This window comes from Mobula birostris, chromosome 23, assembly GCF_030028105.1.
Source record: "Mobula birostris isolate sMobBir1 chromosome 23, sMobBir1.hap1, whole genome shotgun sequence".
Lineage (NCBI taxonomy): Eukaryota > Metazoa > Chordata > Chondrichthyes > Myliobatiformes > Myliobatidae > Mobula > Mobula birostris.
The window spans coordinates 39274225-39288085 of NC_092392.1; the positions used below are offsets into that span (position 1 = coordinate 39274225).

Sequence of the window (13861 nt, forward strand, 5' to 3'; positions counted from 1 at the left end):
ACCTGTGCCTATTGCCTTCTGTTTGAAACACAAAAGTTAAACTTCCTCATAAATGTTGCTTAGGCACAACTTGAGCAGTTATCTTTTCTGTAAGGAAACTATTCTCAAGGTTGTACATAGTATACATACTTTGATAATAAATGTTCGCTCATTATGTGCTGTGTCATATGATGAGGGCGATAATGATCTTTCTGTGACTATGATTGTTCTTGGCAAATTTTTCTACACAAGTGGTTTACCATCGTCTTTACAAGATGGGTGATTCCAGCCATTATACTCTTCAGAAATTGTCTCCCTGGCATCAGTGGTTGCATAACTAGAACTTGTGATGTGCACCAGCTGCTGATGCGACCATCTACCACCTGCTCCCATGGCTTCACGTGACCCTAATTGACTCATGGGGTGGGGAAGGGTTAAACAGGTGCTACACCTTGCCATAGGGTGACCTGCAGGCTAGTGGAGGGAAGGAGCACCTTGCACCTCCTTTAGTAGAAATGCATCTCCACCCATGATATTAAATGCACTTTGAACTTTATCTCTATTCTGCTTCTCCAGACCATATCCCAGCTGCTAACCTATTCTTGAACTAGGTGTCAGGTGTGGCACAGAACAACTTCTCTCCAATTCTTATTTCCATGAAGTGCTAAAGAGCGCCATTCTAATTCTGTGCTTAGCACATAGAACATAGAAACCTATAGCACATTACAGGTTCTTCAGCCCACAACATTGTGCCAGCTAGTAACCGACTCTAGAAACTGCCTAGAATTTCCCCAGCATATAGCCCCCTATTTTTCTAAGCTCCATATGGTCTTTTAAGAGGCTCTTAAAAGACCCTATTATATCTACCTCAACCACCGTTGCTGGCAGTGCACTCCACGCACCCACCATTCTGTGTGAAAAACATACCCCTGACATCCCTTCAGAACCCATTTCCAAGCACCTTAAAACTATGCCCCCTCGTGTTAGCCATTTCAGCCCTAGGAAAAAGCTTCTGACTATCCACACAATCAATACCTCTCATCACCTCATATACCTCTATCAGGTCACCTCTTATCCTCCATCACTCCAAGGAGAAAAGGCCAAGTTCACTCAACCTATTCTCTTAAGGTACTCCCTCCAATCCAGGCAACATCCTTGTAAATCTCCTCTGCACTCTCTCCATACTATCCACATGCTTCCTGTAGCGAGGTCACCAGAACCGAGCACAGTACTCAAAGTGAGGTCTGACCAGGGTCTTATATAGCCATAACATTACCTCACAGCTCTTGAACTCAGTCCCATGGTTGATGAATGCCAACACACCATACACCTTCTTAACAACACCGTCAACCTGCACAGCAGCTTTGAGTGTCCTATAGACCCAGGCTCCAAGATCTCCCTACGCAACTCCCTTGTCCATTCGTCCCCCCGATCCCTCCCCATTGATCTCCCTCCTGGCACTTATCCATGTAAGCAGAACAAGTGCTACACATGCCCTTACATTTCCTCCCTTACCATCATTCAGGGCCCCAAACAGTCCTTCCAGGTGAGGCAACACTTCACCTGTGAGTCAGCTGGGGTGATATACTGCGTCCGGTGCTCCCGATGTGGCCTTTTATATATTGGCGAGACCCGACGCAGACTGGGAGACCGCTTTGCTGAACACCTACGCTCTGTTCGCCAGAGAAAGCAGGATCTCCCAGTGGCCACACATTTTAATTCCACATCCCATTCTCATTCTGACACGTCTATCCACGGCCTCCTCTACTGTAAAGATGAAGCCATACTCAGGTTGGAGGAACAACACCTTATATTTCGTCTGGGTAGCCTCCAACCTGATGGCATGAACATCGACTTCTCTAATTTCCACTAATGCCCCACCTCCCCCTTGTACCCCATCTGTTACTTATTTTTATACACACATTCTTTCTCTCACTCTCCTTTTTCTCCCTCTGAATATACCCCTTGCCCATCCTCTGGGTTCCCCCCGCCCCGCCTTTGTCTTTCTTCCTGGACCTCCTGTCCCATGATCCTCTCTATCCCTTTTGCCTATCACCTGTCCAGCTCTTGGATCCATCCCTCCCTCTCCTGTCTTCTCCTATCATTTTGGATCTCCCCCTCCCCCTCCAACTTTCAAATCCCTTACTCACTCTTCCTTCAGTTAGTCCTGCCTGACGAAGGGTCTCGGCCTGAAACGTCAACTGCACCTCTTCCTAGAGATGCTGCCTGGCCTGCTGCGTTCACCAGCAACTTTGATGTGTGTTGCTTCAACACAAATTTTGCTAGGCTCTAATTTAGCCCCACGTTCCAATCCAAACAGTCTTCCCTTAAGGCACACTCAAATGAGAATTTTCCCTAAAAAGAGACCATTCAAATTGGAGGTTTGGGTTGATATTGCTAACCTCTGACTAATAACATAACTTTAAAATGGATTATTTTGGCATTTTGTACACTGGCAGGCAAAGAAGTGAGCCTATTTTTTTTTAAATTGTGGGTTCTACTGAAAAAAAAAAATCAGTTTGTCCTACTGAACTCGGAAATTTCTTTTCTTCCCAGAAAAGAATCCAAGTTTTGTGATTTCCTGAAAGGAAGACAGACTTAAATATTGTGAAATGGCAAAATAAGCTACAGCAAATGTGGGTTATCTGAAATGAAAACAGAAAATGCTGAAGATCCTCATCAAGTTAGGCAGCATCAGTGGAAAGGGATGTATTGCTCATCATTTGTCATGCTTCAATTATATCTGGAAACCTGCAAATATTGCACTTGACTTCAGTCTCTGTTCACAACCATTATAATTTTTCACCAAAATTACTCCCCACCTGAGAACCGTTCAGGAATCACTAAATGGAGCACAATCATCACCTGCAGTTATATGGAATCCTATCAAGCTTTTTGGAATAAGATAGTCACCATCTTTTTTGTCTGTCTTAGTAGAAGCAATCAAAGATAATGAAAAAACATTACCTTGCTGGAGATAACAGAATGTCAAAGTCAGAATTCTCCTCAGACAAAAGATTGAAGTCTGAAAATACAAGTTACATTTTGAAGTCATTGAACAATTAAAAGACAAACAGACACCAACTACAACTTTGAGTTTCCAAAATAAATCAATGTCAAATCTCAACATAAATCACCAGTAGAAAGCAATATTTATCACTAATTGTTTAAATTAACATGTACAGACAAGGAGTCAGCCATAAAGCCTCAAAGCAAACTATTTTCTTTCCGGCAAACTCTTGACACTCAAATACCTAACTGTTTATATGACTCTACATCTTCATCTTTTAAAAATCACTTAATCTGAGAGCCTGTTCTATACTCACTAACCAGTTTCCAGTTTTCATAACAAATGATAACAGAAGGCCTTTCAGATCCATGTTGCGTCCCAGGGCAGCAAACTAATTACTCCCATTCCTCCTCTCCTTAATCCATTGTCACACTGCAAATTATTTTCTATCACTCATGCCTAATTCTTGATTTCTTTGTCATTTAACTACATTTATAAAGTTATCCACAACTCCTACCATAGAGTTCTCATTTTTCCATATAATTAACTTAATAAAGCAGCTTTAGGTTCATATCCCAGGTTAATAGCCTTAAAAAAACCAAATTCCCATTTTATACAATTTAGTTCCTATCCATGGAGATTAGGCATACTTCCTCCCCCACCCCACCTTACACCACCCTTGACTTGTATCAAGAACGAAAGATAGTCAATGGCAAATTACATTTATATAGCACCTTACCACAGCAAAATATCCCATTAAGTTCAAAATCTGGACACAAATTCCGATCTAACAAGAGAACAATGCTGCTTGATCACAGATCACAATTCTCCCTTCATTTACCCAAACTAATAAGACAAATTATTGATTCCTGTTACATATTGGTGAGCATCAAGTCCATGGGGTTCCCCAGAAATTCATTTTAGAATATTAGTATGTTTAACTACCACTTATCCCCTGACAATCAGCTATTGCATCTGTCAGAAAGCAAGCCAAGTTCATTGATGTCCAAATCTTTAACCAGAGTGGTGAATATGTAGAATTTGTTGCCACAGTCAGCTGTGGAGGCTAAGTCTTTGAGGCAGAAGTTGATCGATTCTTGATTAGTCAGGGCATGAAGGGATATGTGGAGAAGGTAGGAGATTGGGGCTGAGAGGGAAAATGAATTGGGCCAAATGGTCTAATTCTGCTCCTATATCTTATGATTAAACCAGTTGATTTTCCCCCTCTTATAAAAACTGGTCACATTAATCAGACAACTCCCCAGCAGCCAACAAATTCCCTTGAACAGATTAATTTGTCTAATTTTCCTTAATCTATGGAATTTATTAGATTGCATCTATATTCCCTTTGATTCCAGCCAGCATCTGATTCACAATTAACAATACTGGGAGTACACAGGAAACAATATATATTCTACTGACTGCTCTTTCACACTTTTCGTTCCTTGCACCTTGAAATCACTGGAACTTTTGTATTACACAATGATGAGTTTCTTGCTGTCGTACATTACCTCTACAATCACCCCAACCACCATCTCCTACAGACTTTTAGAAACATTAATCATGGTGGAAAGGTAATGGACTTTCACATATTCGTATACTCAGCACTTGGAAATAATAACTATGTGGTTGACTAGTTAAACTAGCTGACAAAACTGCACACAATAAACCAGCATTCTGTCAAGATTGCCCTAGTGTTTTTCACACACACAGTTGGCTATTCCGTACCAGATTGTAATGTGTAAATCAACCCCATATCTTTCATGACCAGTCAATGGACTCAGAGAACCAGGCCAAGTAAGCCTGTCCCCTTTCATACTTTTTGCTGAATGCTTAACACCAAGTCCTCCAAGAGGACCAAAACCTTGCATTGGGTTGGAGGCTTGCATGCCTCAACGACCCAGAGATCTAGGTCGCCTGGAGTCAGGACTTTATGCTTTGGCTGGCTCACCCTTGCCAAACAGGTCAAAGGGTAGAAACCAGACTAAGAGTGGTCCACTGGGTCCTCTGGATTCAGGGATTCAGTTCAGGTCTAACAACCCTGCCTGATCAATTTATTTTATTTATTTATTTACTATTATTATTTTTTTTTTAAAAAACAGAAACAGCAATGAAGAATCGATCTATATCTGAATGTGGTGGCATTCCTGAGACTCCACCCAGGACTTGCAGGACTGACAGTAGTGAAAATGAAGAGGAAGCTGCTGTCAATGAAGCCCTGAGCATTGCCAGAGATGGAGGACCTTCATTGCTGCCTTAAGTACCAGCTGCTTAATGGGCAGTAAGTTAGTTAACACCAAGTACAAACCAACAGTTAATACAATAAATGTAAACAAATTTGATTACCATTCTCACTTGGGCAATCCATTTCTTGTATTGTTGATCTCTGCAGCTGGTGAAAACTGAAGTATGAAATTTCAAACAAAAAATATAAATGAACAGTAATAGTGTTTTAGGATATTCCAGTGCTCACTTTTCAAAGACACATAAATTTCATCTTTACTTCCATAAGTTATTCTGTGTCAAGTGTGTACCGTGCTTTGCACCCTAGTCTGGAAAAACAGCGTCTCATTTGACAGTATACAGTTAAATAACAATAAACTTGACTTCAGGTTTCTGATAAGGTCAAATTTCCTCAAATCATTTCAACAGCAAATGGAGCAAAACAAAATACAGCTATTGGCTATACAGTAACGTACACAAGTGCACATTGCTAACAAATATACATTAAAAACCAATTATATCAGTTAAAGTCAAAATATACAGAAGGTATATTTACAGGTATATTACAGTATATTAAAGTCAAAATATACAGAAGTTATTAAGATAAAAGTGCAATTCCCACTCTTTTACAAGTTTAAGCTCAATTTGATTTTATGCTACAGTATTAAAATTACGTACTAGAAAATTTAAGGTCTAAATAGAAGCACACTAAAAAGTTTTTTTTTGCTCTTTTGTCACTACTTATTTAATATCTTATTGCAATTTATATTTTATTATGTATTGCAATGTGCTGCTGGCAAAACAACGAATTTCACGACATTCGCTGGTGATATTAAACCCGACTCCGATGCTTAACTTTTCAGAATCTCCACAACACCAGCTGCGGATCCCCTTGCCACTCCGGTCATGTTTGTTTAAACCAATACAATTTTAATTTCAAGAGTCAATTTCCTTTTCTGGCCTGTTTTTAAAGCTTCCTCCTCTCCACTCTTCCCCCCTACTCCCGCCCACCCATCATATTGATGCTTAGACCTATAGACATTTCCAATTCACGTCAGGTTAATATCAGAGCATTATCTTATTTGCCTTGACGATGAGGTGCATGCAAGGAGCAATGACAACATGTTGTCTTTCATTAACAATGAGTTATTAAGATAAAAGTGCAATTCCCACTCTTTTACATTAGCCTAGTGCTGAACAACTGCACACGCAAGAAAAACTCGTTTCTCCTCCAGATTAACGACAGCTTCAACCTCGTCTTTGTGGACACCTGGGCCATGCCCAAGGAGGGTGAAGCGTATCCTAGGCTGCAGTGCTGAACCATCCATCCTGGGTGACCGCCGGCCTGGGATGGAGATAAGCGGCGGCGGCGGCCTTAGTGTAAGGCAGGCTCAAACTTGAGGTACAATCACTGCTCTTTCTCCCACTACGTCTAACATCTGACCACTCTTACTTACAGCCGCTCAATCTTCAATTGCACCCACCGCACAAACTACCACTGCGATGCTTCTAACGCCACGATTTTAAATTCAGTCACAGGACAAAAATGCCCGTGTTTGATTGGCGAGTTTAAACTAAGCCGTTAGCGATAAGCGCTTACGCCCCCACCGGCAATGCATTTGGGGAGTTGTAGTTCCGTCATGTCCTGCTGCTTTCTTAAAGCAATTTTAAATTCAAAAGTTCTGAGCAAATTTATTATCAAAGTACATATATGCCACCAATAAATTGTGCAAATACAAAAATAAAGATTAAAAAGATCTAATAATAATAATAATAAATAAGCAATAAATATTGAGAACATGAGATGAAGAGTCCTTGAAAATTAGTCCAGTTCAATAATGAGCGAGTGAAATTATCTCCTCTGGTTTAAGAGCCTGATGGATGAGGGGTAATATCTGCTTCTGAACCTGGTGGTGTGGGTCCAGAGGTTGCTGTACCTTCTTTCTAATTGTAGCAGCAAGAAGAGAGCATGACCTGGGTGGTAGGGAATGCTGCTTTCCTGGGACAATGCCCATACAAACATGCTCAATAGTAGGGAGGTCTTAACCCATGATAGACTGGGCTGTATCCACTATTTGTTGTAGGCTTTTCCTTTCAAGGGAATTGGTGTTTCCATTCCAGGCCATTATGCAGCCAGTCAATACAGTCACCACCACACGTCTATAGACATCTGTCAAGTTTTAGATGTCGTGCCAAATCTTTGCAATCCTCTAAGAAAGTAAAGGAATCTGTCATGCTTTCTTCATAATGGTACTTTCATGCTGGGCCAAGGACAGATCTTCTGAAATGATAACACAGAGGAACTTAAAGTTGCAGACCCTCTCCACCTCTGATCCCCAAGTGACAACTGGCTCATGGACCCTCGGTTTCCTCCTCCTGAAGTCAATCATCACCTTCTTGGTCTTGCTGACATGGACATGGTTGTTGTGGCACCATTCAGCCAAGTTTTCAATCTCCCTCCTATATGTGGATTCATCACCATACTTGATTCAGCCAATGACAGTGGTGTGTTCAGCAAACTTAAATATAACAATGGTGCTCACAGTCATAAGTAGAGGTAGAGATGTGTCTCTGCCAAAGGAGGTGAAAGGCACTCCATCCCTCCGCTAGCCTGTAGGTCACCATTGGGCAAAGTGTAGCATCCGCTTAGCTCCCCGATCAGAGTCAAGTGAAGCCAGGGGGCCAGGTGGTGGATGGTTGTATGAGCAGCTGGGGCATATCATAAGTCCTGGTTATGCGACCACTGACACCAGCCAGACAATCCCTGAAGAGTATTGATAATGGCTGGGATCACCCACCTTGTTAATACACTGCCCAGAAGAAGGCAATGGAAAACCACTACTGCAGAAGAAATTGCAAAGAACAATCATGGTCTAAGACCATAATAGCCTAATCATATGACAGAGCACATAATGAAGATGATGAGAGAAGGGGACTAAGCACACAGCCTTGTGGTGCACCTGTGCCGAGGGCGATGGTGTTGCCAATCCTAACCAACTGGGGACTGAAAGTGAAGAAATTGAGGATCCAGTTGCACGAGAAGGTATTGAGGCCTAGGACTTGAAGCTTATTGATTCACTTTGAAGAGATGATAGCATTGAATGGCTAGCTGTAGTTAATGGACAGCATCCTGATGTATGTATCTTTGCTCTCCCAGTGTTCCAAGATTGAGTAAAGAGACAATGAAATAGCATCTACTGTTGATAGTAAGCAAATTGGAGTAGATCCAAATCACTTCTCAGGCAGGAGTTGATACCTTATGTCAACAAGCTCTCATAGGACTTCATCACAGTGGACGTAAGTGCTACTGGACGATATTCATTGAGGCAGGATACCACTTTTTTCTAAGACACTGGTATAATTGAAGCCTGTTTGAAGGAGGTGGATTTCACAAAGTTCGAAGTACATATATGTCACCGTATACAACTACGAGATCCATTTTCTTGCGGGCATGCACAGTAAATCCAAGAAACACAATAGAATTATCGAAAGGCTGCGCCCCAACAGGACAAACAACCAACATGCAAAAGACAGCAAGATGTGCAAATACAAAAGAAAAGTAAATAATAATAAATAAACCATAAATATCAAGAGTGTGAGATGAAGAGTCCTTGAAAGTGAGTCTATAAGTTGTGGGAACAGTTGAGTGACGCTATCTTCTCTGGCTCAGACTGCCGAAGTGAGTGGTTAAAGATATTGATGAACACTGCAGCCAGTTGATCAACACAGGTCTATAGTACTCAGCCTGGTAACCCCTCTGGATGATCTCAACGGGCTCACCGCCCCCCGAAGGGTGCTCTCACGTTGACCTCAGAGACTGACATCATAGGGTCGTCAGGGGATATGGGACTTCGTGAAGGTGCCTCCATTTTTTGATGGTCAAAGCCAACTTAAAAGGCATTGAGCTCATCTGGGAGCAAAGCCTTGCTGTCAGCTATGTCAATTATAATTTTGTAGTTTTATTCCCCACACGTCATCTGATGTAATAACAATCACCTTAATTTATCTAATGCCTTTACTGCTCTTGAAGTGTCAACCCAGTCCTGAGAACTTTGAACTTTGAGAACGCACAAAGTCCGAGGAAGCCTGAGTGAGAGCTGGTACATGAGAGGTAGGGCTTGAGGTTGGGGGAGTTAGGGAGGATGTGAAGGAGATGATGTAGGGACTTCAAAGAAGTCAGGATCTGATCAGGATGTGTCTGGGAGTACTTAGCTGTGCATTCACATTGTCAGCTGGAGAAGATCAGCTCAAACCCAATAAAAACATGGGTAACGGGAAAGTCAGGCAAGGATGATATGTTCTGTCAGTGTAAGATGACAAAATTAAAGGCTAGGAATTTGATCTCCACTGTGTGTTCTATACTTGCCACTAAACATTGCTTCCAATTTCAATAGTATTTTAATTCAGAAGCAAAGCACACATTTAGAGCATGCAGAATATGAAATTCTTATCTGTCCTTTATTGATTCTATTCCATCAATTTGAACAACTCACAATATACTAGAATTATACTGCTCAGTAACGGATTAAATGACTGAATAAGATAATAAAAGTATATGGTATCAAAGAGATTAGGAATTGTGTTCCAAATTTGACACAAAGAGATACATGGAAGAGCGTAGTACTGAATGGATAACTCTCTGGCAAACAACTAATTTTCTGACACGGGTCACCTCGGAGGCAGTGTTGGGATTGTTGCTTTAATTGCTGTAAGTGATGACATTATTACAAAGACTAACATTTCAAAGTGATAACTCAAAATTTGACAATGAAGATGATGAAATTAATGGCTGTAGATTTTGTTGACATTAGGGGAATAGGGTTGGTGAAATGGAAAGGCATATAGCAGTGTTAATTTAATGTGAATAACTGCATAGTGGTGCACCCTTGCAGAAGTAGCACAGCAAAAGAGTTTAATGTATATTGTATTAATCCAAGAAGAGAGCTTCTCAAGGTTGAACAAAGTAATTATAATAATATATGGGATAGTCAGTTAATAAGGGCTTTGCAGTTGAAACAACGGAGTTATTCTAGCTCTTTACAAATGGTTTGTTACTTTGATTCGATTTGAAACACGCTTTTAAGAAAGATATCAACATCGGAGAAAGGATAGAAATGACATTCATCACAACGACATAGGAGTTAAAGGACTGAGGTTTCAGCAAGATCAGTGACACTGGGGCTGTCGTGATATCAGAGAAGGTTAAGGGGAAACCTGATAAGTTATTAAAATAATGCAGCTTTTATAGTGTTGGATAGATTGGGACGTGGGGAGTTTCACCCTTCTCCCATAGTGAATTTCAATTAATAATAACATTAAGAGGAGCCCTGTTGGAGTGGATTACAAGAAAGGACAATAGCAGGATCAAATGTGGTGACAAATCAGCACTTAGGAAAGAGATTGAAAATTTGGTTTAATGGTGCCACAACAATTGCCTCTCACTCAACATCAGCAAAACCAGAGATGATTATTGATTATATGAGGAGGAATTCAGAGGTCCTTGAGTCAATCCTTATTAGGGGATTCTTCAGTATTAACATATCAAAGGATCTGTCCTGGGATCAGCACAGAAGTGTCATCACAAAGAAGGCACACCAGTGACTCTACTTTCTTAGAAGTTTGCGTGGATTTGGCTTATTACCAAAAAGTTTGACAATCTTCTGAAGTGGCACAGTGGAGAGTATTCTAATTGGTTGCATCACAGCCTTGCATGAGAACACCGAAGCCCAGGAATGGAAAAGAATACAAAATGTGGTGGATACAGCCCAGTCTATCACAGGTAAAGTCTTTCCCACTATTTACATGGAACGCTGTCACAAGAAAGCAGCATTCATCATCGATGACTCTTACCATCCAGGCCATGTGCTCTTTTCACCACTGCCATTGGGCAGGAGGTACAGGAGCCTTAGGCTTTACATCACCAGTTTCAGGAACAGCTATTACCCAATGACCATCAGGTTCCTAAACTGGTATGGATAACTTCACTCACCACAATTCCAGGTGGGACCATTGTTTCTGCTTGTACTCATGACCTCGTACCTCAACTCCACTCTGTCCCCCTTGGTTCAGTTCCTTCCCACCTCCACCTGCAGCACTTCTCATGCTTTTGATTTCCTCACTAACTTTCAATTCCCTGGCCCTGGGTGCCTCATTTTCACTATGGATTTCCAGTCCCATAAACACCTATCTCCCATCAACAAACCCTAAAAACTTTCTGCTTCTTTCTCAATAAAAGAAATTAGCAGTTCCCCTCAAAACCACCCTTCTCCATCAGGCAGAACTGGTCCTCATCCTCAACAACTTTTCCTTTGGCACCACCCACTTTCTCCAAACTCAAGGGGTAGGCATGGGCACCCATGAGCCCCAGCTATGCCTGCCTTTTCATTGGCTACGTAGAATAGTCCATATTCCAAGCCTTCCCTGATTATGCTCTCCAACTCTTCCTTCACTACACTGATGACCACATTGGTGCTGCTTCATGCACCCATGTTGAGATCATCAATTTCATCAACTTTGCCTCCAACTTCCACCTTGCCCTTAAAATAACTTGGGATTTTTAAAAAATCTCTGTCTCCATCTATGGAGACAAACAGTCAACCAACATCTTTTAAAAACCTACCCAGTCCCATGGCTATCTTAACTATACCTCGTCCCATCCTGTCTACTGTAAACATGCTATTCTTAGTTCCTTCGTCTCCACCATATCTGTTCCCAGGATGAGACTTCCCTTTCCAGGACATCAGAGATATCCTTCTTCTTCAAAGAACAGGGCTTCCCTTCCTCCACCATTGATACTGCCCTCAGATGCAACTTCACCATTTCCCAAATGTCTGCACTCACCCCATCTTCCTGCAGCCTTAAATGATAGTTCCTCTTGTCGTTATGTACCAGCACGAACCTCCGCATCCAACGCAACATTCTCCACAACTTCTGCCATATCCAAAGGGATCCTACCACCAACACATATTTACCTCCCCCACCCCCACTTCCTGCAGGAATTGCTCCCCCTATGATTCCCTTGTCCATCCATCCCTCCCTGCACTTACCCTGCAACTGGCCAAAGTGCTACACCTGCCCATTCACCTCCACTCAGGGCCCCAAACAGCCCATCCAGGTAAGGCAACACTTCACCTCCAATCTTCTAAGATTGCCTGTTGTGCCCAGTGCTCCCAATGCAGCTACCTCTACTTTAGTGAGACCTGATGTAAATAGGGGGATCGCTTCGTCGAGCACCTCCACTCCATCCTGCCAAAAGTGGAACTTACCCACGGCCAAACTTTTTAATTCTGCTTCCCATTCTGACATTATCTTGTGCCATGATGGGGCTGCCCTCAGTGTGGAGGAGCTACACCTTATATTCAGTCTGGGTAGCCTCCAACCTGATGGTATAAATATCCATTTCTCCTTCCAGTAAAAAAAATCCCACTCCCTCCCCTCTGGCCTCTTACCTCATCTCACTTGCTTATCACTTTCACTTGGGTCCCCTCCTCTTATGGTCTACTCTCCTCTCCAGCCCTTTACCTTTCCCACCCACCAGGCTTCACTTATCACCTTCTAGCTATCCTCCCTCTCCTCCCCTCACCTTTTTATTCTGATGCCTTCTTCCTTCCTTTCCAGTGCAGGAAGAAGGGTCTTGGCCTGAAACTTTGACTGTTTATTCATTTTCATAGATGCTGCTTGACCTGCTGAGTTCCTCCAGCATTTTGTGTGTGTTACTTTGGATTTTAAGCATCTGCAGAATTTCTCATATTCTCCACAACTCTGAACTGGTTCCACAACTCATTTTCAAGAATTACAACTCATGCTCTCAATATTGTTTGTTTTTATTTGCACAATTTGTCTTCTTTTGCACATTAAGACCATAAGACCATACGACAAAGGAGCAGAAGTTTGCCATTCGGCCCATCAAGTCTGCTCCGCCATTTTATCATGAGCTGATCCATTCTCCCATTTAGTCCCCATTGGTTGTCCGTCAGTCCTTGTTTATATATAGTTATCATAAATTCTATTGTATTTCTTTATTTTCTTGTAATAATCTCAAGGTAGTACATGATACCATACATGTACTTTGATATAAATTTACTTTGACTTTGCTTTGGGTCACATATCTGAGAAAGATCGTGCTGGCATTGGAGAGGATCCAGAGGTTCACAAGGAAGATCCTGGGAATGGAAGATTTAATGTATGAGGAGCACTTAATGGCTCTGAGCCTGTACTCAATGTAGTTTAGAAGAATGATGGGGATCTCATAGAAACCTAACAAGTATTGCAAGGCTTTGAAGAACGGACACAGAAAGGCTGTTTTTGTTAGTGAGGGAGTCAAGCAACAAAGTACATAACCTCAGAATAGAAGGGTATCCCTTTTAGAAACGAGCTGAGGTGGAATTTCTTTAGCCAGAGGGTGGTGAATCTGTGGAATTCATTGCCACAGATGGCTGTGGAGGCCAAGTCATTGAGTATACTTAAAGCAGTGATTAATAAGTTCTTGATTAGTAAGGGCATCAAAGGTTACGGGGAGAAAGTAGGAGAATGGAGTGGGAAAATAAATCAACCATGATCAAACAGCAGAGCGGACTTGATGGACTCAATGGCCTAATTCTGTTCCTGTCTTATGGTCTCATATTAAAATAAAACAAAGCACGCAAATCT

General features: G+C 41.8%; 1 protein-coding gene across 2 annotated transcripts in view; it reads right to left on the reverse strand.

Moving 5' to 3' along the window:
* The window catches only part of LOC140186857 (G2 and S phase-expressed protein 1-like), a 25599-nt gene extending 18860 nt beyond the window's left edge, over positions 1-6739 (reverse strand). The window contains exons 1-3 of one of the 2 annotated variants that reach the window (XM_072241529.1): positions 6670-6739; positions 5336-5391; positions 2947-3004 (exon numbers count right to left, since the gene is read on the reverse strand). In XM_072241529.1, coding sequence (XP_072097630.1) covers positions 2947-3004; positions 5336-5357 — 80 coding nt within the window. In that variant the 5' untranslated portion in view covers positions 5358-5391; positions 6670-6739. Of the gene's footprint in view, positions 1-2946; positions 3005-5335; positions 5392-6385; positions 6631-6669 lie in introns of those variants that run through there. The other variant, XM_072241531.1, reaches the window with a different exon arrangement.
* Positions 6740-13861: the final 7122 nt, after the last annotated feature.